The sequence below is a fragment of the Enhydra lutris genome, unplaced genomic scaffold, assembly GCF_002288905.1.
Source record: "Enhydra lutris kenyoni isolate GAN:26980312 unplaced genomic scaffold, ASM228890v2 scaffoldscaffold42, whole genome shotgun sequence".
NCBI classification, from domain to species: Eukaryota; Metazoa; Chordata; class Mammalia; order Carnivora; family Mustelidae; genus Enhydra; species Enhydra lutris.
The window spans coordinates 11,458,422-11,482,621 of NW_019154126.1; the positions used below are offsets into that span (position 1 = coordinate 11,458,422).

At 39.2% G+C, this 24,200-nt stretch overlaps 1 protein-coding gene across 4 annotated transcripts in view; it reads right to left on the minus strand.

Moving 5' to 3' along the window:
• Positions 1 to 3,253: 3,253 nt before the first annotated feature.
• LOC111155530 (optineurin) overlaps positions 3,254 to 24,200 on the minus strand; it is a 44,955-nt gene continuing 24,008 nt past the window's right edge. For 3 of the 4 annotated variants that reach the window (XM_022515705.1, XM_022515706.1, XM_022515703.1), the window contains exons 7-14: positions 21,646 to 21,748; positions 19,858 to 19,973; positions 18,348 to 18,497; positions 17,679 to 17,772; positions 14,285 to 14,443; positions 8,416 to 8,546; positions 7,156 to 7,238; positions 3,254 to 4,159 (exon numbers count right to left, since the gene is read on the minus strand). In XM_022515705.1, the coding sequence (XP_022371413.1) occupies positions 4,032 to 4,159; positions 7,156 to 7,238; positions 8,416 to 8,546; positions 14,285 to 14,443; positions 17,679 to 17,772; positions 18,348 to 18,497; positions 19,858 to 19,973; positions 21,646 to 21,748 (964 nt within the window). In that variant the 3' untranslated portion in view covers positions 3,254 to 4,031. The remainder of the gene's footprint in view (positions 4,160 to 7,155; positions 7,239 to 8,415; positions 8,547 to 14,284; positions 14,444 to 17,678; positions 17,773 to 18,347; positions 18,498 to 19,857; positions 19,974 to 21,645; positions 21,749 to 24,200) is intronic. The other variant, XM_022515704.1, reaches the window with a different exon arrangement.

Consider the following 24,200-nt stretch of genomic DNA (forward strand, 5'->3'; position numbering starts at 1 on the left):
ATACTTCTTTAACATTTTTTTCTCAGTGGTTGCACTGGAGTTTGCAATATGTGCGAACATCCTATTAGCAGACTATCCCACTTCCCTGCTCCCATCCCTTATAATACTGCTATTATTCATTCCACTGATCCATTAGCTATAATCACTGAATACACATGGCTATTATTATTTTGAACTGTTACTCTGTTAGATCAATTAAGAATACAGAAAACAAAAATCTTCATCTTCATCTACTGTATCTCTAATAATTTTCCTTTTTTTATGTAGATCTGAGTTTCTGACGGAAGTAACTTCCATTTTCTCTGCAGAATTTTTCACATTTCTTACAAAGCAGGTCTACTGGTAAGAAATTCCTCAATTTTTCTATGTCTATGAAAGTCTATTTCTCCTTCATTTTGTCCAATTTCCATGGACACAGAATTAGAGGTTGGTGGTTTTTCTCTCTCAACACTTTAAGTATTTCACTCCCTTCTTACTGCTTGCATGGTTTCTGAAGAGAGATCTGATATATTTCTTATCCTTGCTCCTTTACAGGTAAGGTTGTTTTGTTTTGTTTTGTTTTTCCTTCTGGCTTCTTCAAGATTTTCTCTTTGCCCTTGATTTTCTGCAGTTTGAATACAATATACCTAGGTGAAGATTTTTTGGTATTCAACTTGCTCGGTGATCTCTGAGCTTCCTGATCTGTAGTTTGGTCTCTGTCATTAATCTTTCAAAATTCTCAGCCATAATTACTTAGCACAATCTCTTTTCATGCTGATATTCTCATTGCACATATATTACATTAAAAAAACTGTCCCATGGCTCTGGGATATTCTGTTTTTATTCTTTTTTCTCTCTGCATTTCAGTTTTAGAAGTTCCTATTGACATTGTTTCAAGCACACAGATTCTCTTAACCATGTTCAATCTTTTCATGAGCCCACAAAAGGCATTCTTCATTTCTGTTACACTGCCTGTGATTTCTAGTATTTCGTTTTGAGTTTTTCTTAGCGTTCCCATCTGTTTGCTTATATTACCCTTCATTTCCTACATGTTGTCACCTTTCCCATTAGAGCCCTTAGGATATTAACCATAGTTGTTTTAAATTTCCAGTCTTATATTCATCACATCTGATGCTTGCTCTGTCTTTTTAAATTGTGTTTTTTATTAGTAGTAGTATAATTTCTTGTTGAAAAATGGAAATGATGTTGTAGGTAAAAGGAACTGAGGTCAATAAATCTATAGTGTGAGGTTTTATGTTCACCTGGCTAAGAGCTAGACTATGTTTACTGTCTGCTGCAGCTCCTGGGTGTCACAGGCTAAAATTTCCTCTGGTGTCCTTGTTTTGTCTCTCCTGTTATCTTTGGGATTCCCTATATACCTCTTCTTTAATAAACCCAAAGGTGAGCAGTTCTTCTGGTTGTAATCCCGTTATTAGACAGGGACCTTGCTGATGTGGTGGTAAGGTAGGGCTTGGGGAAAAGAGTTCCACAGTCCTATGATAAGGTCTTGGTCTTTTACTGAGCCTCTGCCTCTGAACTACGACCTTTACAAATGCTTCTCAGACTTTTTTTCTCCTCCTCAGGTGAGAGGAGTAAAGCTAGAAGGGGCTGGAGTTGGGTATTTCCTTTCCCCTGGGTCAGTCAGGTTCTGATATAACCCAGCAGGTTAGGGTCTGGAAAAACAATTTCCCTTGAGGGATGGCATTCCTAAGAACAGAGTACTTTGGTGTATTTCAAAATGGCTTTCCCTCTTCCCTTGCTAAAAGTATGGGAGAATTTTTAGAAATCTTCACTGTGGGGATCTTCTAGGGCTCCTGGAGGTAAAATTCACACAAGTGTGGGGTGCTCTTCAGAATGGGCTCCTATTAAAGCTTTTAATTCTCAAGTTTGTCCATGCTGAGCCTTTGGCAATTCTTCAATTATAGTTTAAGTTCTCCTACTAAGATACTGGTTCCTACTGTGGTTTTTGCTCCTGAGACCCTGATCTTGTAATCTGAGACTCTCTGTATCTGTCTGACTATCTCTCCAATTTCTGGGCAGTGGTTTGCCCTGTGACTTCAGTTCTCTGAGGGATTTAAAAAGAGTTGGTGATTTTCAGTCTGTTCAGCCTTTTCCCTGTTAAGAGGATGGAGTGATGACTTTCAAGCTCCTTTTATGCCAGACTAGATCAAAATTATTTTAAAATACAATACTTGAAGACTTAATATTGTAATCTTATTTAGCTGTAAAATTTTCATTGTCTCATTCCTATTTCTTCCCAGTTCCCATGTCCCTATTCCTCCCATTTTCCGCACTTTGAGAACACAGGATAGTGGGTTCCAGAGAGAGGCTGACATTCCAATGAAGTGTCATTACCTGGTAACATGGGAGCTGGACCTCTGAAGAGACTCAGTTAGAGAAGACATGCACAGTTTACAAGCTGTTTACCAAACTGTTTGCCTCCCTCAGTACAATAATTAATTTAAACAGACTATATGAACTTGCCTTCATTTGCAATTCTTTTAATTATCCAGCAAACAATTTGATCACGCTTTAATAAGCCACTAACATTATTACCTCAGAGTTGGAATCAGCTTATATTTTTACTTGAACAACATAAAAGGATAGTCCCTTAACTTAAATGTGAAACCATCTGGGTTGCTTTTCTATTTAAGACACTAGAGAAATCTATTTCCTCCAAAACAAAATAGTAAGGAAAATAAATTAAAACTAGGAACTATAATCAATAAGTTAAAATGAAAATTTCATGGTTACTTTAGACATATCTTTCACAAGCATTCTCCCTGGAATGAGATGGGGGAATCTAAGCTACCAGTCCAATCTGTATGTTCTCTTGGCATGAACACAGAATTAACTGTTTTGATTCCTGGCTTAAAAAACATATATGCATAAATAAACACACACACACGCACACACACACACGTTATTAAATCAAGTTTGCCTAAGAGAGATTATTATGATAAACCCAGAGTATATCTTTTAAGTTTCTTCTAAATGTTTAGGATATAGACACACAAAGACACTGTTTACTTTGATGACTGGCTCAGTATTAGCTAATCTCAGTAAACTGTGGGTTTACAGAATAGAGCAAATCCCTATCTTTTTACCTTCTTAACAGGAATAATTTCTAATTCAAACAACACATATTAGTCTCTAGTAAGGGGATTTGCTTGTATCATATAATTCACCAAACAGATTTGAATAAGCATTAAGTTTATACAAAGCCGAATATGGGAAACATCCCATGAACTTGGTCAATCATATACGAACAATGTGAACTATTCAAAAGCAAAATTTTATTTTGCAATACCTATTTTTGTGATTATGAAAATACAGCCCGATCCAGGGAAATTAATAGGCAGCTGTTCTTTCTTAGAAATTAATAAATCATCTATTGTACAAGCCCATATACGCGGGGCTACAATGAAACCAGTGAACTTAGTGTATGTTCTTCATATATGCCAATACATTTTCACTCATCCAAATGATCAAGTAAAAGCCCACAGCTCATAGGAAAAGAGCCCCATCCTAACTATGGTATAGTTAGTGCAGGTGCAATAAAACCACAACATACACATGACTTCATACAGATGTGTCTTAAAGGATGAAGAAAAATAACAATATAATTTATTAAAAAAAAAAAAACAACTCCAAAGATACTATCGATTAAATCTCTGACCACTTCATTTTTCCTGCCTCCTTAAAAAACTCTCAAAGTTTATCTGTGAGGCCTCCTCCTTCAGTTATATTCACTCTGTCCCATGATGTCACAAGCTCATTAACTGCGTGAATAGTTCAGCTCATGTATGTGGAACATTTAAAAAAAAGAAAGAAAAAAAAAAAGAATCTATTATCAGAAGAGTGATATGTTAAGGATTCTAAGGAAATCCATAGAAAATGTCCCATTTAGAACACACTCATTTTCTTTCTCCTAAAATAAACATAATGAGGCAAAATGTTTGTGTGAAAACAAATAACACAGAAGCACAACTCTTGGAGGAAAAAAGTCTTGGTATTTACCAACAATCTGGGGGGAAGTGAGATGTGAACACTTAAATGATGCAGTCCATAACATGGATCTGGAGCGTATCTATGTCGGGCAGAACTTCTCCACATTTGGGGCAGGAATGAATTGGAATATTCCGCTGCTGCTGCTGCCGCCAGTTTCTGTCCTCAGCTCCTGGGAATAGGCATTAAATGAAACACTATTCCATTTCTTCCATGTTGTAGGTGGTTTTGTTTGATTTTAACAACAAATGATGAATGTTAACATCTGTTAAATTTTGCAAGTGATACCTAAAGGGGAGTGAATACAGGGAATTTTGGGGGGTGGGGTCCTTAACTTAAGACATCTACACACATAGAGAAGATCTCCCAGAATGGTACCCGCTTTCATATTACTTTGAGATTTGGGCTCTAGTCCAAATTGTAGGCATGTGAAAATATGTGGTTTCAGTTCTAGGTGCAGGACAATATGTGCTACAATAAAAACAAGAATATCTGAGAGAAAGAATGAGATAGATGAAGACATGAGCTAAAGCGGAGAGAAGGTGGAGAAAACAGTAAGCAGCACACAGAGAGACAGCCAGAAAAGTGTGAAGCTTCTAAGAAGCAGAAACAACTACATTCATTTGGCCCATGCATCTGAGACCTGGGAGGTGGACAAGAGGGGTACAGAGATGGTGGGGACTTCAGGTGAGAAAAGCGACAGCAGGGACATATGAGGAAAGGGCCGCACTGTGTCATGCACAAGGCAGGTTAGTGGGAGGACTGAAAAGGGCCCCCTGATGAGACCCATTGCACTTGAAAGGAATTCTAGGTGTAGGTAAGGGCTGCCCAGGCAAAGTAAGTGATGAGAAAGAATGGGTCATGGCATTCCATCCAATTTTAGAACTGGAAAGAGGGTCAAGTCTAAATTAAAGAATGCTTGAAATAAGCCTTGACTCTCAGTAGGTCCCACAAGTGCAAACTGTGATCGATGCTAGAAGTGACTTCTGGCTCCCAGGACATCTCCTTGGTCTGACCTTTTTGGACCAACACAAACCACTTTGGTCTGAGGACTTTCAGTCAGCCCCTGAAATGTTTGCTTTTGGAGGCTGACAGTGGAGGCAAAATTTAACATGGTTTTTGGCTTCTGAGCTTATTATCTGAATTGAATAACATGTGAGACAATTACAGATAGTTTGTGTTCAGCAAACACCCTTAAACAGAAATACTGACAAGGTGGGTGCCCAGGTGGCTCAGTTGGTTAAGCAACTGCCTTTGGCTCAGGTCACGATCCTTGAGTCCTAGGATCGAGTCCCACATCGAGCTCCCTGCTCAGCAGGGAATCTGCTTCTCCTGCTGACCTATCTCTTCTCATGCTCTCTTTTTCTCTCAAATAAATAATAAAATCTTAAAAAAAAAAAAAAAAAAAAGGAAAAGAAATACTGACAAGGCATGAGTTCATGCCCTGAAAGTGGGGGACTTTCTAATGGTCTCATGGCCTTAGATCAGGAGTCAGTCAGCTTTTTCTGCTCTAGATGACAACTGGCCACTGACCAGGGACTGCTCATTTTAAAACATTGTGTCCACCTGTGCCTTTTTTTTTTGTCCTGGTCTGTGTTTCGAGACTCAGACTTGGGCTGTTTTATTAGTTGGTTAACGGGTTCCCTCTACCTCCCGGCTCTCTGCTATAAAATCAGCTTAGTCACTTTTCATTGTTAACACATCACCCTCCTCTCTGCCTTGGACCCTTTATTCTCACATGGTACTTATGTAAATCCTAGCTTCAAGGTCAAGTTTAAAGTCACACCTTTTCAAGGCCTTTCTCAGCTCCCCTGGCCCCCAGTGATCAACCTGTCCTCTGACCTTCAGCACCATTATTCCTATTACTTAAATATTATCTTGTTTTATGAACCCATCCTTTTAAGTGCACATCCTGTCTCTCCAACCAGGCCACACGTCACCATGGACCTGACCAGGCCTTGTGCTCAACTGAGTGTCCCTGACTACAACAGGTGCACTGATGGCCACAGTTGACCATAACGATAAAATACAGTCAAGAGGGGCTACTGTTTAAGGCAGCTTTGTTATGAAGCTAACAAAATTATAATAATAAAAATAAAATGAAAATCTCAATGCAGTCTGTTTGGAATATTGCTTTTTATGAGACAAAAAGCTTATTAGGATAATCGTGAATAAATGTGTACTTTGTGATGATTTCTGGATTATAAATATAAGTGGAAGAGTATGTGACTTTTTTTTTAACATAAATAGGCATTCCTTCTTTAATTACGACAAAAGAAAATCTTCTCCTAAGAAATTAAGGTGCAAGAGATGGTCTTTTTGGACCCAAAACACTGCTACAGACACTTTTGATAACAGAGGTATATGGGTGCTTCTGGGATACTTAAAACCAGATTAGGGAAAATGTCTGGTGGTGCTTAAGTGCATAGAAACAGCTTTTGGGGAAGAACACAGCTTTACCCTGTGACAGTAAACATGCCTGAGGCCAGTGTTCATGTCAGTGCACAGTAAACTCAGTAAATGCGAACATTATTATGTGCGTAACACCAGGTAATAGGTGAAGTTACAAGTTCTGGGAGAGCTTCATTAATATGGTACTTAGATGCATATTTAGAACACATACGTAATTATAAAATCAAATAGCAGAAGAGTACTACAACAGGAAGAGAGTACTTCTGAAATTCAGGAGGGAGAGGTCACATTTTGCGGGATTCCTGGAGATGGTATTTGAAATGGGTTTTACAGATGGGGTAGGAGTTCACTGGAAAGAGATGGGAGGGAGACAGGGAGATGAGTGAGTGAAGGACACCACGTAACCAAGTACACGCAGGTACACAAGCCTAGAGCAAGTTCAAGGAAAGGGGAGTGATTCAGCTGGCTAATAGCTATAGAGAATTAGAGGGAGAAAGGTTAAAAGTTCGGCTACACCAGGTCTTCAGTGCTAACATGAAGAGTCTGGTGTCTGGATTCAGTTGGTAATGGTAATGGTAATGAAGAAGAGGGTACATAGGAATTAAGGCTGAGGGGTGCTACATTCTTCACAGTTTGATCTGGAATTTTTGTGTAAAATGTAGTGTCTTCACTACATTTGTCCTCAAGCATTCTCTTTACAGGATAGTTATTCCCTGGAACCGTGATCACGGTTACGCACAATCACACGCAACTCACCTCTCTGAACGAGGTAGGCCTGCTGGTCGGAGTCACTGGTTCTCGCCCCATGACGGCTCTGCATCTCCATCAGGGACTGCCTGCTGGGATGAAAAGCAACAGGATAGTGATGTTCTAACGCCCTGAAATATGACAACATTAGACAGACATTCAACAACGGGATGGAGAAAAAGAAGAGCTGAAAAATAAATGCGAGGTTCACAGAAACCAGATATTAAGGATTAAGTTGAATGTTAAGTATTATTGGCGCTAAGACACAGAGTAGTGAAAGAAACGAACAATCAGAATGAAAAATATCAATCAGTAAATAACCACACTGTCAACTGATAATGGAAGGATTAGAAAAAAGTGTCATATTTCTAAAACAAGACACTATAGAGCAGTTAGAATGAAATAAACTGCATATATACACACAACCCCCCAAAGTTTAAAATCCCAGTGTGAGATAAAGCCAGCTGCAGAACAATACCCAGTGACCATCCTGTAACTTACACACAGAGAAACAAATATTATGTTGTTTCAAGATATGACCTAGGTATTATACTGATACTATGTAGAAGTATACAACAGATGGGGATGTTACTACCCGAGCTCCAGGCAGTATAAAATATCCACAATGCAGGGGGCCTGGGTGGTTCAGTGGGTTAAATCCTCTGCCTTCAGCTCAGGTCATGATTCCAGGGTCCTGGGATTGAGCCCTGCATCAGGCTCTCTGCTCAGCAGAGGAGCCTGCTCCCCCACCCCTGCCTCTCTCTGCCTGCCTCTGCCTACTTGTGATCTCTGTCTGTCAAATAAATAAATAAAATCTTAAAAAAAATCCATGATGCAAATCAATGTATGTCACTGTCAATTCTGGGTGGAGCACAGACATTCTATCCCTGTATTTTTGTATTTCTATTTGTTTCCAATTTTTTTCAAAATGGACATTTAAGAGACAGAAGTAATTTTAGCCCTATTTTCTTTTAAAACATATTACAAAATCGAAGTGTGTATGACTTTGTACCCCTAGGACAGCAGGACAGGGCTTCGGAACACACAAGGTCACGTCTTCCCAGCATGTCTGAAAGCAAAGAACTCATCACGTTCCCACAGGACACAGCCAAGCCTCGTGAGAAGTCACGCTGAGTGTCAGGGACACAGTCAAGCAAAGTGTACTCAGCTTGATTCCAACAGCTCATAGGGAGCACCTCGGATAGGCCCCCCATGCTCGGCCTGTGCCCTGGGCTCCCAACGTGTGCTCTCAGCTTTCCTGAGCCTCACCTGCTTCCGTCTTCAAAAACATTATCCTCTTTCAGCAGGACTGCCAGCTGTAGGGCCAGCTGCTCCTTCTCTTCGTGTATCTTCTCTCTTGCTGCTCTTTCAGCATGGAAGTCCGAACAGTAAACCTCCATCTGGTAGATGGTAAGAGAGACAGAAGTTACTACCTAGACGAACCCATGGACACTCTACAGCCCACTGGGTGATGGGGAACAGGGGGAGTGCTGCCTTCTGTGATTCCCTCATCAGGAACAGGTGTGCACGGTCCTGCTAGAAGCCAGCACATGACTTCCCAACCTTCAGACGGAAGACAAGTTGTGTGTGCATGTGCATGCATGCGCGCGCACACTTTAGGCAATCAGAACCCAACAATAACATTGATATAGGTAGTTTAAGTACTGCACATAACATTTGTTCAGTAAAATTCTCCAGTCTTTTTTTTTTTTCTTTTAGATTTTATTTATTTATTTGACAGAGAGACAGCAAGAGCAGGAACACAAGCAGTGGGAGTGGGAGAGGGAAAGTGGGCTTCCTGCCGAGCAGGGAGCCCAATGTGAGACTCAATCCCGGGACTCTGGGATCATGACCTGAGCCAAAGGCAGACGCTTAATGACTGAGCCGTCCAGGCGCCCCAATTCTCTGGTCTTTTTAAAAAAAATCATATTCAGGGGCGCCTGGGTAGCTCAGTGGGTTAAGCCTCTGCCTTCGGCTCAGGTCATGATCTCAGGGTCCTGGGATCAAGCCCCGCATCGGGCTCTCTGCTCAGCAGGAAGCCTGCTTCCCCCTCTCTCTCTGCCTGCCTCTCTGCCTGCTTGTGATCTCTGTCAAATAAATAAATAAAAATCTTTATTTTATTTTTTTTTAAAGATTTTATTTATTTATTTGGCAGACAGAGATCACAAGTAGGCAGAGAGGCAGGCAGAGAGAGAGGAGGAAGCAGGCTCCCTGCTGAGCAGAGAGCCCGATGCGGGGCTCGATCCCAAGACACCGGGATCACCACCTGAGCCGAAGGCAGAGGCCTTAACCCACTGAGCCACCCAGGCGCCCCAATAAAAATCTTTATTAAAATAAATAAAATAAATAAGTCATATTCAGGATTAGCTTAATATAGTAAATGCTTTATTTACTCTGTCAGGTATATTTACAAAGGCTGGCTTTAAATTAAATTTTAAACAACAATAGTAAATAGATGTTATTCATTGCATTCCAAACATGTACAAGGTCTTACGTCAGGTGCCTATATTCTTACCTTACTTCACTTTATCAAAGGTCCTGTGAATGTATAATTGCTATGCTCATTTTACATTCACAAGTTTAACAGCTCTCAGTTTGGGGTAGTTTAGGTATGTGGTCAAGACAGCACTTGAACCAAGACTGAAGCCTGTATTCTATGCCCCCTTCTTAACGGTGGTAGCCAGCCTCCAAGATGGCTTGGGTGATGCTCCCCTCTTGGTATTCACACCCTTCCATGGTCCCCTTCCACAACAAACAGAGCCAACCCATGTAACCACTAGGATATTGCAGAAATGATGGTGTGTGGCTTCTGCCTTGTTCTTCCCTGGGTCACCCGCTGTGGGGGAAGCTTGCTGTCATGTTATGAGAGTGTGCAAGCTGCCGTGTGGGGAGCCCCACAGGGTGAGGAACTCAGGCCTCCTGCCTGCAGCTATGTGAGTGAGCCGGCTTGGAAACGGATCTTCCGGTCCATTTTGAGTGCAGCCTCATGAGGGACCCTGAGTCGGAATCACCCCGCTAAGCTGCTCCTGCATGCCTGACTCACAGAAACCCAAAAATGACAAATGCTTGTTGTAGCAGCTGCTAAACTGGAGGGTAATTTCTAACCTAGAAATATATAAATATTATGCTGTGATAGAGATTTCTTCACTGTTAAAGATTTCTAAAGTAAAAATGAGCTCCTTAATAGTGAAATGAACATTATTCTAATAACAATTTTTAACTTTTTATACTTAAAATTTAGGCTTTCCCCCAAATTTCATGGTTCTAGGATACAAATATTTATCTCTTACTTTTTTTTTTAAAGATTTTATTTATTTATTTGACAGAGACACAGCAAGAGAGGGAACACAAGCAGTGGGAGAGGGAGAAGCAGGCAGACTCTTAACAACTGAGCCAACCAGGGGCCCCCTTATCTCTTACTTTTAAAAGTAAACATTAATAAAAACTTAAATATCACAGTTTTAGTTACAACCCCCCCCACAACTATGTGATAAAAGGTCCTTTTAAGGGACATCCTGCCATTTATGAATGGTCCAACACTTTATGTGATCACTGATGCATCATGGGAATTTTTGAGACCGATCTCAATTTAAGTTACTGTCTTACTTCTACCAATGATTAGCTTTGAGCCAGTCGGACCTGGGTCATTCTGTCCATGCCTATGTGCCCTGCTGTGACACCAGTGGCTCACGTCCCAGGTGCTCAAAAAGAAGTGGCTGAGAGAACAAACGGGAGTATCTATCAAAACACAACAAATGTCTGTGTACAGAAGGAAAAGGACATGACAACAATACCATGAGGTACCTGAACAAACAAAATGCTGTAAAGAGCTTGGGTTGAAATTCTCTTCCTATAGAAATAAAACTCAAGACCGTAAGTCCAGTAAATCCAAAGGTGGTAACCTTTGGATTTCATATTTGAGTAATGAGTATATAGGTGGTCACTAGGAAATAATAAACTGTTAACTTCATTATATTAAAAATAATTTATCTTTATCAGATTGGCAAACATTTAAAAGAATGATGCAAGGAGGTGGGGAAACAGACGTTCTCATCTCCTTCAGTGAGAGGATAATTTTGGTTATGCATTTTTGGAAGACAACTTGTTAATATTTATTTAACTTAAAGACAGGCATACCCAATAACCCAAACATTCCATGTCTACATCTCACTATAGATTCCACAAGTGCACAGAGACATACATACAATGTTCAGTTCACCATTGTTGGTAATAGCAAGAATATTGGTACAGCCTATACATATTAAAGGACTGGTTAAGTCTATGATGGTAATGCACACTTTGGAATACCATACAAATGTTCAAAAAGATAACAAATGGCTATGAGTACTAATATGGAGAGAAGTCTAAGATACCATGAGTGAAGAATTGTAGTATAAAAGGTATACTGCAATCCCACTTTTAATTAAGCAAACAAAATAACAACAAGAGACAAAGGTTCTCTCCCACATTTCCTGTGGTTTTACATCTCAGGCAGGATTCATTCTCACTGATAACTTTCTGCAAGTCCTCCACCCACCAGGAGCAAGAGTGGGGTCAAATAGTAACAACAAGCCATGGTACACAAATTCTTCTCAAGTAAAAGAAGGAATGTATCTCAACTTATTTTCATGAGGCCAATAAAACCTTGATATCAAAACCTCACAATGATATTAGCAAAAGGAAAATTCCAGGCCAATTTTACTCAAGAATATAGACACAAAAGTCCTAAGCAAAATATAAGCAAACCAAATCCAGCAATATGTATGAAGGATTATTCAAGAAATGTAATTTGTTTAATATTTAAAAATCAATGTGATTCACCACATTAACAAATTAAAGGAAAAAGGCATGTAATTATCCAACTAAATCATTACCAGAAGAAAAAAACATTCCCTCAATAAAATTCAATATCCACTCGAAATAAAAATTTTGGCAAACAAGAAAGAAAAGGGAATTTCCTTGATTTGATAAGTAAGATCAACAAGCCTATGGCAAACACCATGTACTTAGCAGTAAAATGTTAAAAACACTGCTTCTGAGACTGGGAGCAAGGCAAGGCTGCCTGCCATCTGCACTGTTACACAACACTTTGTGTAACAGGGACCCAGTAAGTGTGTAACAGGGACCCAGTGGCAAGAAAAAGAAATAAAGCAAAGGAAGAACTGGAAAGGAAAACACCCCAAACTGTCATTATTTAAATGATATGACTGTGAATGCAAAGAGGTCAAAAGAATATTCAGAGATATTATTAAAATTAAAATGTGAATTGAGCAAGTCTACTGCATACAAAATCAATTTGTAAAAATCAGTTGTATTTCTATATAACAGGTGTTAAAAAATGAAGATTTTTAAAAAGGTGCTATTTATAACAGTATCATTGAAATAGAGTATCTATGAATAATAGATACTTAGATAATAATACTAAGCAGATTAAAAATATTACTTAGAAGGATTAGAAAATAATACATTATATGTTAATTAAAAAAAAGAAAGAAGAAGAATTAAAGAAGGGATGCCCAGATGGCTCAGTCGGTTAAGTGTTTGCTTCGGCTCAGGTCATGATCCCAGGGTCCCGGGATCGAGCCCCTCATCAGGCTCCCTGCTCAGCAGGGAAGTGTGCTTCTCCCTCTCCCTCTGTCCCTGCTTGTATTTTCTCTCTTGATCATGCTCTCTCAAATAAATAAATAAAATCTTAAAAAAAAAAAAAAAGAAGAATTACAGAAGATACGCCACATTCTTGCACTGGAAGAGTCACTGTTGTAAAGAGGTCAGTTACTTCCAAATGGATTGATAATATATTTAATATAATTCCAGTCAAAACTCCAGAAGGTTCTTCTGTGTATGTGTGTAAGAATACCAAGTGGATGCTAAAATTAAAATGACAATGAAAAAGGGAAGGATAATCTAAGGTCTTCTTGACAAGTATCAATGAGGTAGGAAGACTTACTCTACCAGGTATCAAAATTTTGGTGCTTCATAATAAGTCATGACAGTATGGTACCAGAGCAAGGATACAAAAATAGCTCAATGGAACAGGACAGAGTCCAGAAATAGACCATGGATACCTGAACACAATATACAACAAAGAGGACAGCACAGTACTTAAGATGACATTATAAATAAATGGTGCCAAGGCAATAAGATAAAAAAATGAGTCTTCACCTTTACCCCATTCTATAAAGAAAAACTAATTCCAGATGGTTTCTAGATATTAATATAAAAGGCAAAACAGTGAAACTTTTAGAATACAACACGGCAGAGTATCTTCATGGCCTTGAGGTAATGGAAGTTTTTTAACAAGACACAAGAAGTACTAATTGTAAGCGTTAAGACCGACAATGTAGACTACATTAAAATTAAGAACTTCTGTTCATCAAAAGACACCTTTATGGGTGTGAAAAGACAAATCGCAGAACCAAGAAACCTGCAACAAATGGAACTGTCAAGGGTTTGTGTCTGGAGTATAAACACAGAACTCATAAAATTAAGACAGTAAACCAGAAGAAAAATGGGCAAAGATATCTTCAGGCACTTCACAAAAGGGAGCATCAAGAAGACTACTGAACACCTGAGAAAGTACTCAGTCTCATTAGTCATCAGGGAAATCCACATTAAACGAGACACCATTATGTGCCCCCTAGAATGGTTACAAATAAAAGTAAAAATATTGATAATACAAGTATGGGTAAGGATGTTGAGCAATGGGGACTCTGTTGGTGGGAGCGAAAACTGATACAACCACTTTGGAAAAGTACTGGCAACATCCACTAACATTCAGTAATACATGAACTCTAGCAATGTGCTCTTCCACTCCCAACTAGGTATGTACCCACAGAAAGGAACGCAGAGTCCAGCAAAGAGATACCCACAAGAATGTCAGAACAACCTTAATTATACCAGCCCAAACTGAAAATAATCCAACTACTTATCAATGGTAGCATGGATAAATTCATTGAGCTCTATCCTTAACAGTTTGGTGCACTTTCCATCCATGATATGCTTTAATAAAAAATATCTTTAAATATATTGGTGGAAATTATATAACATCCAAAAATATATTTTGAACGCCATCACTTTCCCATATGAGAACAGAACCATGGTTGGACTCACTCAGTTCATGTTTCAGAACGTAGCTCACCTGAGCCCGAAGAACGGTCATGGTTTCCAGGTCCTCCTCCTGCTTGGCGATGGTCTGCTTCATCTCATCCATCTGAAGCTGCTTGGAAGCCAAGGCCTTCTCTGCCACTTCCAGCTTTTCACTTAGTTCTTGCAGTACCACCTTATCCACTTTTTCAGACTAAAAGAGACAAGATTATTCTAGAAATGACTGTGAAATAATTTAACCTATTTTTTAAAAAAGATTTATTTATTTAGGGGCACCTGGGTGGCTCAGTAGGTTAAGCCTCTCCTTCAGCTCAGGGCATCATGATCTCAGGGTCCTGGGATCGAGCCCCACATCCAGCTCTCTGTTCAGCGGGGAGCCTCTTCTCCCTCTCTCTCTGCCTGCCTCTCTGCCTACTTGTGATCTCTCTTTCTCTGTCAAATAAATAAAATCTTTAAAAAAAGATTAATTTATTTAAGTGAGAGAGTGTGCATGAACAGGGGTGGGGAGAGGCAGAGGGACAGAAAGAGTCTCAAGCAGGCTCCTCACTGAGCGTGGATCCTAACGTGAGGCTCGGTCTCACGACCCTGAGATCACAACCTGAGCCAAAATCAAGAGACAGTTGCCTAACCAATGATTCCCCCCAGGTGCCCCTAATTCAATCTATTTTAGTAAAACATTAAACGAAGTTTTATTTTTTAAATGCCTGGCTCTAAACTGTTTTGCTAATTAGCAATGATAACTTACTCAGAAAGTTGTACTCATTTAACTTACAGCTTGCAAATTATAATTTCTTAATTTAAGACAATTAAAAAAAAACACTTAAAGAAGGGAAACGATGACAAACCCTGATCTCAGTGAGGCTGTAACTTGCTGATATTGTTATTTTCCCCACTGATGTTACTCTTACATGGCGAAGTCAGTGGAAAAGCAGAAACATGTTTAAATTAAAAACTGATCACCTCACACCTTTCAGAATGACTAGTATCAAAACCAACCAACCAAACAAACAAAGCCCAACAAGTGTTGGCAAGGATGTGGAGAAAAAGGGGAACGCTTGTGCACTGTTGGTGGGAATGCAAACTGGTGCAGCCACTCTGGAAACACTATGGAGTTTCCTCAAAAAGTTAAAAATAGAACTACCTTATGATCCAGCAATCCCACTCTCCAGTATTTATCCAGAGAAAATGAAAATACTAATTCAAAAAGATATATCCATTCCTATGTTTACTAGAGCATTATTTACAATAGCTAAGATATGGTAGCAATCTCTTCGTCAACAGATGAATGGATAAAGAAGAGGTGATCTATATATGTACACACACACACACACACACACACACACACACACACGAGAATATTACTCAGACATAAAAAGACTGAAATCTTGCCATCTGTGACAATATGGTGGACCTAGAGGGTATTACGTAAAGTGAAGTAAGTCATAGAAACAGACAAATACTGTATGATTTCACTTATGTGGAATGTAAAAAACATTTGTTTTGTTAAGGAGAGAGACATAGGGGGATGAAGGAGATCAAGAGGTGCAAACTTGCAGTTTGTAGTTATAAAATAAATAAGTCAAGGGATGTACAGTACAGCACAGGAACACAGCTGACCCTCAAACAATGTACGGGTTAGAGGCATTGAGCCCCTGCAGAGTCACAAATCCACATGTAACTTTTGACTCCCTAGAAACTCAACTAGTAACAGCCTATGGCTGACTGGAAGCCTTACCAATAATTTAGTGGCCTAACATATATTTTGTATGTTATATGTATTATATACTGTGTTCTTACAATAAAGTAAGCTAAAAAAAAGAAAATGTTATTTAAAAAGTTGTAAGGAAGAAAAAACACATATACAGTTCTGTATTTTAAAAAATCTGCATATTAAGCAGACCTGTGCAAAACTTTTGTTCAAGGGTCAACTGTACAGTTAATACTATTGTAATAACTCTGTACAGTGACAGATGGTAGCTATAATTATGAATGTTTCATAAGGTATGTAGATTTCAGATCACTATGTTGGACACTGAAAACTAATATGACATTGTGTGTCAACTCTACTCCAATTAAAAATAAATAAGTATATAAATAATGAAAAAATTTTACTAGTCCTAGAGAGGAACAATATATTTTTTTAAAGATTTTATTTATTTATTTGACAAATACAGATCACAAGTAGAGAGGAAGGCAGAGAGAGAGAGAGGAGGAAGCAGGCTCCCTGCCGAGCAGAGAGCCCGATGTGGGGCTCGATCTCAGGACCCTGGAATCACGACCCGAGCCAAAGGCAGAGGCCCCAACCCACTGAGCCACCCAGGCGCCCCAGGAAGAATATTTTATTAAAAAAAAAATGTGGTGTCTGGGTGGCTCAGTCAGTTAAGCATCTGACTCTTGGTTTTGGCTCAGTTCCTGATCTCATGGTTGAGGGATCAAGCCCTGTGTCCTCAGGCTCCGTACTCAGCGGGGAGTCTGTTTGAAAGATTCTCTCCCTCTGACCCTTCCCTGAAAGATTCTCTCTCTAAAAATAAATAAAACTTAAAAAAAAAAAAAAAGGAAAACAAAGAGTCCATTTACAAGCATATAAACTCAAAGACCCCTTCTAATTCAAAGCATTCATGATCTTTACTCATTTATCCCAGCTTTATCCAAGTAAAACTGACAAATTAAATTATAAGATATTTAAAGTGAACAATGTAACAATTTGATATGCATATACAGTTTGAGAGGGTTCCCCCCACCAGGTTAACAGGCACGCCTATCACCTCACACATCTTCCGATTTTTAAACTGCCACTCCTTGCTGGTGTTACACTAATAAAAGTTGCAGTCCAGTGAGTCCAGGGTCTCAAAGTCACTGGCAGCAGCAAGCTAGCCCTGTAACAGCTCCATGGAGACAACCCTTCCAGTGGCCACCCATAGTCTCACTGTGCCCTGGTCACGTGGGAACCCATGCTGGTAGCTCTCCTATGAACCCACCCACTGTTAGAAATGCTAAAAGCTGTAGCATCTGGGCGGCTCAGTTGGTTAAGGGGCCAACTCTTGGTTCTGGCTCAGGTCATGATCTCAGGGTCCTGGGATAGAGCCCGAAGTTGGGCTCCATGCTCATCAGGAGTCTGCTTGAGATTCTCTCTCTCCCTCTCCTTCTGCCCCGCCCCACCATGCCCCTCCGCACTCTCTCTCTCTCAAATAATAACTAAATAAATAAATCTTTAAAAAAAGAAATGCTAAAAGCATTTTATAAAGCACATTATACACTGGGGGAACCTCAGAAGCTCTACACACTTAGACATAAGAAATCAATTATAAACTGAAGAACCACCTTTGAAACCAGAGTCAGTTAAGGATTAACAACACATTTTGCATATAAAAATGTTTATAGTTTCTGTTCCTTATGAGGTGATGAAAGTCATTTTTTTCTACGAGTACCTCTTTCCTTTTCAGTTCCTCCAGTGTTTTCAATGAATTATTGTATTCTTGAAGAAGCTTGTTATGGGTCAACTGAAGAGTGGCTAACTTGGACCTGTTTAAAAAAAAATTAAGAAATGGAATTTTGGGAGAAAATATAAAAACTTAGTCTTGCTTTCCCACCTTCTTCTGAAAACTCAACTAGTAAAACCTTCTCTCCTACTTTTACCATTCCACTACCTGCCAGCCTTTTTTTACTCTCAAAGAAAACAATCTTTCAAAAAAAAAAAAAAATCAAAACTGGGGCGCCTGGGTGGCTCAGTGGGTTAAGCCTCTGCCTTCGGCTCAGGTCATGATCTCAGGGTCCTGGGATCGAGCCCCGCATCGGGTTCTCTGCTCAGCGGGGAGCCTGCTTCCCCCTCTCTCTCTGCTTGCCTCTCTGCCTACTTGTGACCTCTGCCTGTCAAATAAATAAATAAAATCTTTAAAAAAAATCAACATAGATTACAAGTAACTTAATCATTTTGTTATAATAGAACAAAGTTTATCTCTTCAGAGAAGTCTCCTGGTACCCCTTCAAATACATAAAAGAGAAAAATTTTAAACTTATTCTAAATCCTAATTCCAATCTTATGAAAGTGCTCTTCTACCTTCTTCTAGCAAGTGGTCATTCAGCTGGGGCATACTCACTTTTCCTCTTCAGTTTTAGCTTGCTCCATTTTGATTTCTGATTTCATGCTTTCCACTTGTAGTTCCAACTTTTTGTTGTTATAAACAAGCTCTTGCTTTTCATTCAGCTCTGAAGGGATTGCGGAATTTTTCCTTTCAAGGGACTGACATCTAGGAAAGATCATGAGGATAAACAATGCTCCTTCATTTCTCAGCGACTTTTAAACCAAACCCAAGATTATGTAGCAAACACAAAGAAATTTAGGATTGCCATTTTCAAGGATTTAATGGTGCAAAAAAAATATTTTATCCTCCTTGCTTCTTTACTAGAAGCAAATAATATTTCTAAACCCTCATGACTAAATATTAAAAAAATACAGACCTTTTTTTGGAAAAGAAATTTACATATTCCTGAACCCTTATGCCTAACGTTAAAAAAAAAGTACAGATCTAAGGTCACAGAAGCAATGGAATAATGGCCTTAAGTAGTCATGCAAGTATATTTTTGTTCTTCAACACAGACCAAAGTAGTAATTGGCTAAAGGTGCTTTTCATAGAGTGATCCATGGATATCTTCAGTATTTTGAGAAGTGTGGGTTCTGTCAAAACGCACAAAGAATATGACCAAAGATTCAATAAGGGAAAAGGAAGTGTCTTAAGGTCTCTTAAAGATCAGAAAGAGAATTTCAATATAATAATAGGAAACATGAACCACAGGTTCCTAATAGCAAGGCATTAACACCAAGCATGGTAAACCTCTCAATATGTTACAAGGTAGGGATAATGACACAGATTTTACAAATGATAAAATTCAGGCTCAGAGAGGTTAAATAAATAACTTGCTCAAGGAAATACCACAAATAAATTCTAGATCCATGTTTCAACTAAGCCTATTTGTCCAAAGTCCTTAGCTTTAGCTGCTATGCTCTGCTGGATAACCATAAGACGTTAGAGCCTTGGTAAGTAAAACTCTAAGGCAACACACGCTCATGTATTGAACTGAATTTATGTTTGCCAACTAATCCAAAAGAACAACATCAACTTAGCTTTTTAAAATCTGGTAATTTGCTACATTAAGAAAAATAAACGCAAAGTTCTGAATTTAAATATTAGCCTTCATAATTGATTAAAAATGAATTCTTTTTCCTCAAGAAATATCCCTGAAGTTCTTCTTTCTCTTTGCAGCTTCATTTATGTTTGCTTACATCAATATTGTCAGCTCAGGTAAGTCACAGGAAATCTGGCTGACTGCTTTTTTTTTACAGGTCATCCCATAGGCTATAGCAAGCGTAACCAACATCCCGGAGCAGCGGAATCAGTTCCCTGGGCCTCGTTCCCCCATATTACAAGTATTTCATATTTATAAATGAACCTGTATGTTAATCTAGACATTAGTGTTTGCTGAATTCATATTTTAATTAGGTTTCTATTTTTTTAGTAGCACAGTAATGAAACTATATTTTTACATAGTAATATAATTTGTAAAAATGTCCATTTTCTAAAGAAAATAGAATTCATCTCTCATTCTTACTTCTCTTGAAGTCTCTTCTTCATTAGCTCAGCCTCACTGAGTTTCGTATGAGCCTCTTGAAGTTCCTTAAATAGAGTCGTCACCTGAAGGTTCAATGTCTCCACTTCACTTCCAACCTGTCATTCAGGAAATCCCAAACACGCACATGTGATTCGGACTAAATGAACCTTTTTGTGAGAAAACTGTGTGAACCATCATTGTCCAACTAAGACTGGTGAATTGATTACACTTTTGACAATTAATGCTGCAAATATCTTCCATGAAAAGAAATGTTTTAGCTACAACTCTGTTTCCTTATATGTCTACATTTACTAATCATATACAACATTTTATGTTTCATAATATGTAATTTGCAAACATATGGCAATATTTATATATAAAACTGTTTTTCTTACATAACTGATCAATTTGGATGCACTGTGATAATGACTTCATCATAATTTTTTTTTCCTATAGACATGTGTGCAGTTTATTTAAAGGGTAGACGAACTGTCTCCTTTTGATTCTGGCAACCCAAGAACATCCCCTCTTAAGACTTGTAGGGGCCAAATTCACACAAACACTCCCAGACGTTAAGGTTCTAGGTTTTGCTAGTTTCTGCTCACCCTTTGTCAGACCTCAGTTAATCCTGATCGTGGTTCAGGGGATCAGAGAGCACAGCAGAGTCAAAGCATAATCTAATTTACCCAGAGAGCAGCTTATGCTCATAGTCCTTGGCTGATTTGTTTCTAGTTTACTCCACTCTTTTCACTGAACCGAGTTTTTCCTGGCAGCTCCAGAATGGCTGTCAGTGAGCTTTATGGTGCCTTGGAAATCTCAGTACTCTTCTACTACCAGTTGTCAAATTGGCTTTAGTCCACAACACACTATGACTCCTGGGTTGTCTCTTCATCTCAGTGTTTTCAGTGTTCTCCAGTCTCTTGAAGTAGGAAACTCAGCCCAGAGCATGGCATACAGTAGACATTCAACATATATTTGTTGAATAAATGAATTGGCTACAATGAGCATCTTACAGAAATGTCTTTCATGTGGACGACTACAGCTCTTACAACTTCCTGCCTTCATCCACCTTCCCTAAGCTTAAGACTGAGTGACAGGCTCTAGGGCACAGCTCTGAGGTGCCACAGAACACTGGCTACAGAAACATGAACCTTTGCATTCAAACTATTTCATTCAAACCAGTAGTAGGGGAGAACCGAGATCTTTCAATTCTATCCCAAGTTTCTGGGTCATATTCTCAAATAATCTCATTATAAAGTGGGCAAAATTCCTTCTCCACTAGAGGGCCTGTTCACTCACAAAGTTAGAAGAGAAAAATCAGCCAAGAAGGGAGAGAGCCTGGGTGGTTCAGTAGATTGGACATCTGACTCTTGATTTTGGCTAAGGTCCTGATCCTAGGGTCATGAGATGGGAACCCTGTGTCGGGCTCTGCCCTCCACAGGCAGTCTGCTTTGGATTCTCTTTCTCCCTCTCTCTCTGCCTCTCCCCTCACTCGTGCATCCTCTTGCCCTCTAAAATAAATAAATCTACCTTAAAAAAAAAAAAAAAAAAAGAAGATACAGAGGTGTGATTCCCTAGAATCACTGGGATAGGAGCACATCTCACTATAATTTACTATGGATGGAATTCAAATCAGGTCAAGGAAATATGAGAGATATAGAATATAACATATCCACATTATGATTATTTCCATTTCTAAATCTAATGACACAGCACAAGACTCGACTTCAGATATGACTCTTAGGTACATCAAGGGTGTGACAGTAGCCTTAGAACCCAAGTACCTACAGTTTCGGGGGCTTTCTCCTCTTCTTTCTCTTTTTCTGTGCTTCCCTCTGTCTGGGTCTCAATGTCAGAATGATCACTGGCTTTCTTTTCAAAATATGAAACTCTGAAAAATACAGAATATGGAAAAGTTAGTTTGTCTTTGGCTTCAACAGGAACAGCAATTGCAGAAGCACCAAAACCAACATTGTCTGAAATCCGGATGGAAGATCAGAGATTTCAAAATCTCTCTGTATTTGCTATATTATATATTAACCTTTTGGGGTTTAGCTCTCATCTTAAAATTGGCTAGATGTGGGGCGCCTGGGTGGCTCAGTGGGTTAGGCCTCTGCCTTCGGCTCAGGTCATGGTCTCAGGGTCCTGGGATTGAGCCCCCATCGGGCTCTCTGCTCAGCGGAGAGCCTGCTTCCCTTCCTCTCTCTCTCTGCCTGCCTCTCTGCCTACTTGTGATCTCTGTCTGTCAAATAACTAAATAAAATCTTAAAAAAAAAAAAAATTGGCTAGATGTGATTTAAGGGATGAATTCATGCAGAGATAAAAGATGGGCATAAATCACACCAAACACTTACAAAAACTGTCTCTTTCCATGTACAGTAATACACAGAAATATTTTAAAAATCTGTGTCTTTGTTGTACGTACATGCATGTGTGTGTGTTACATGAGTATGCATCCCTTTATAAAGATCCAGCAGAGAAAGGAAGCCTTTTTGGACCCATCTAAGTTCACAAGTCCTTAAAAACAAACAAATGTACCAAAATTCTTACAGTGAATCATAACCACATGAAAGCCAGCCCAAGGCAAATGAAACAAGAAGAGATTTCTCATTAACGACAGTGAACTGAATATATGCACATAATTTTTCTGCCACCCTGTACTCCACAAAAATGACTTTTAAAAAGCTATCTACATACAAGAACAAAGAGAAAGGGAGAGGAAATAACAGCAAGAAGATTTGGGGAGTATGGCTATGAGTGGGTACTGACTTGGAAGCCCAGTAAGGCTGGGTCTGAAGTCAACATTAGGGAAAGCCAAGACTTAACCTAATCGACACTGTGGGAAGTAGAAGGATCAGGAGTCAGTGACACCAGGTACCTCTGGATGTGGGGACAAAGGTGGGGCCTGTTTAAGAAGGACTGGAAGTGATGTCTGGGTGGCTCAGTCAGTTGGGTGTCAACAGGGTCATGAATTCTGCCCCATGTTGGGCTCCACCCTGGGTGTGGAGTCTACTTTAAAAAAAAAAAAAGAGGGTCTAGAATATCACAAAATACGGGCTTTCTGGGTTCAGACATTAGTCAGAAATGAGACATGGGTTCTTCTATAAGGGGAACTTACACACAGAACATTAGGACCCTCAGCCACCTTCTTTTACTCATCTCAAGAACCTCCACATTTGAGAAATGCCCTCCAGGCAGGAGGCTGGAAGAGTATCATCTGGAGTATGTAACCAGGATAAGCGAAAAGATTGAAAGTTTCTGACACAGCACTTCCCCAAGGAAACCTCTAAGCCAGATCTCTCTAGATGTGCACCAAGAGCTTAAGTCAGCTTCTGATACCCTGTAATCCTGCTAAATCTAATCAAACAGCCAAGATTACTAGACATTTAAGGAAAATCTTAATAAGAAACAGAAAAAATAGTAACTTACTGAAAACAGAATATCCCAGCAGTGAAATAAATGTCAAAAATATCATTAAGATTTTTAGAGAGATGAGGAAACATTACAACCACAAAAAAATGGAACACAATAAAAAATGAATACTCACAGGTTCTCCTCCACAAAAAAAGGGAAGATGAAAGTTGATCAAATTCATCAGAAAGGAGAAAAAGGGAGAGACAGAGAAAAGGAACAAGGAGTTAAGAAAATTAGAGGAGATCCAATTAAAAAATAGTAATGCTATAAAGAGAGAACAAAGACAATTGAGGGTAAGAGATCATCACTAAATTAATTCAAGATCATCTCTCAAGAACTGAAGGACATGAGTTTGCAGAATGAAAGATCCCAAGAGCGTCCAGAACAGATGAAAAACGGGCTCACACCAAAGTATGTGAGAAGTCTCATCCCCAAAGATGAGGAGCCAGAATGGCAGAGGGTCTTTTTAGCATTAACACCAGAAGCTAGGACACAATGAAGCAAAGCTTTTGAAATGTGAAGGGAAAATTATATCCGATAACAGAATTCTATACCTAGCCCAACTATCCATGAAGTATAAAGGCAGAAGGAGAGATTTTTAGATATGCAGGTCTGAGAAAATATACTGCCCATATATTCTTTTTCAGTCAGTTAGTGGAAATGTGGTAAGCTTTGTTTGAGAAAAACAACAACAATAACAACACTTAAAAAGAGTAGAAAAGGTGTTGGATTCAGGAAACAGGTGATGGAACACAGGAGAGCTGAAGGAATTCCTCAGGGTGAAGGCAAAGGGAGATGCCAAGATGACTGCCATGAGACAGGACCTAGAAAGCAAGTATTCTCCAGAGAGAATACGACTAGACTACTAACATGTCTGAATGCATCTGAGAGAGTTCCTCACTGAGGAAGAGTATGGGGAAACTAAGCAA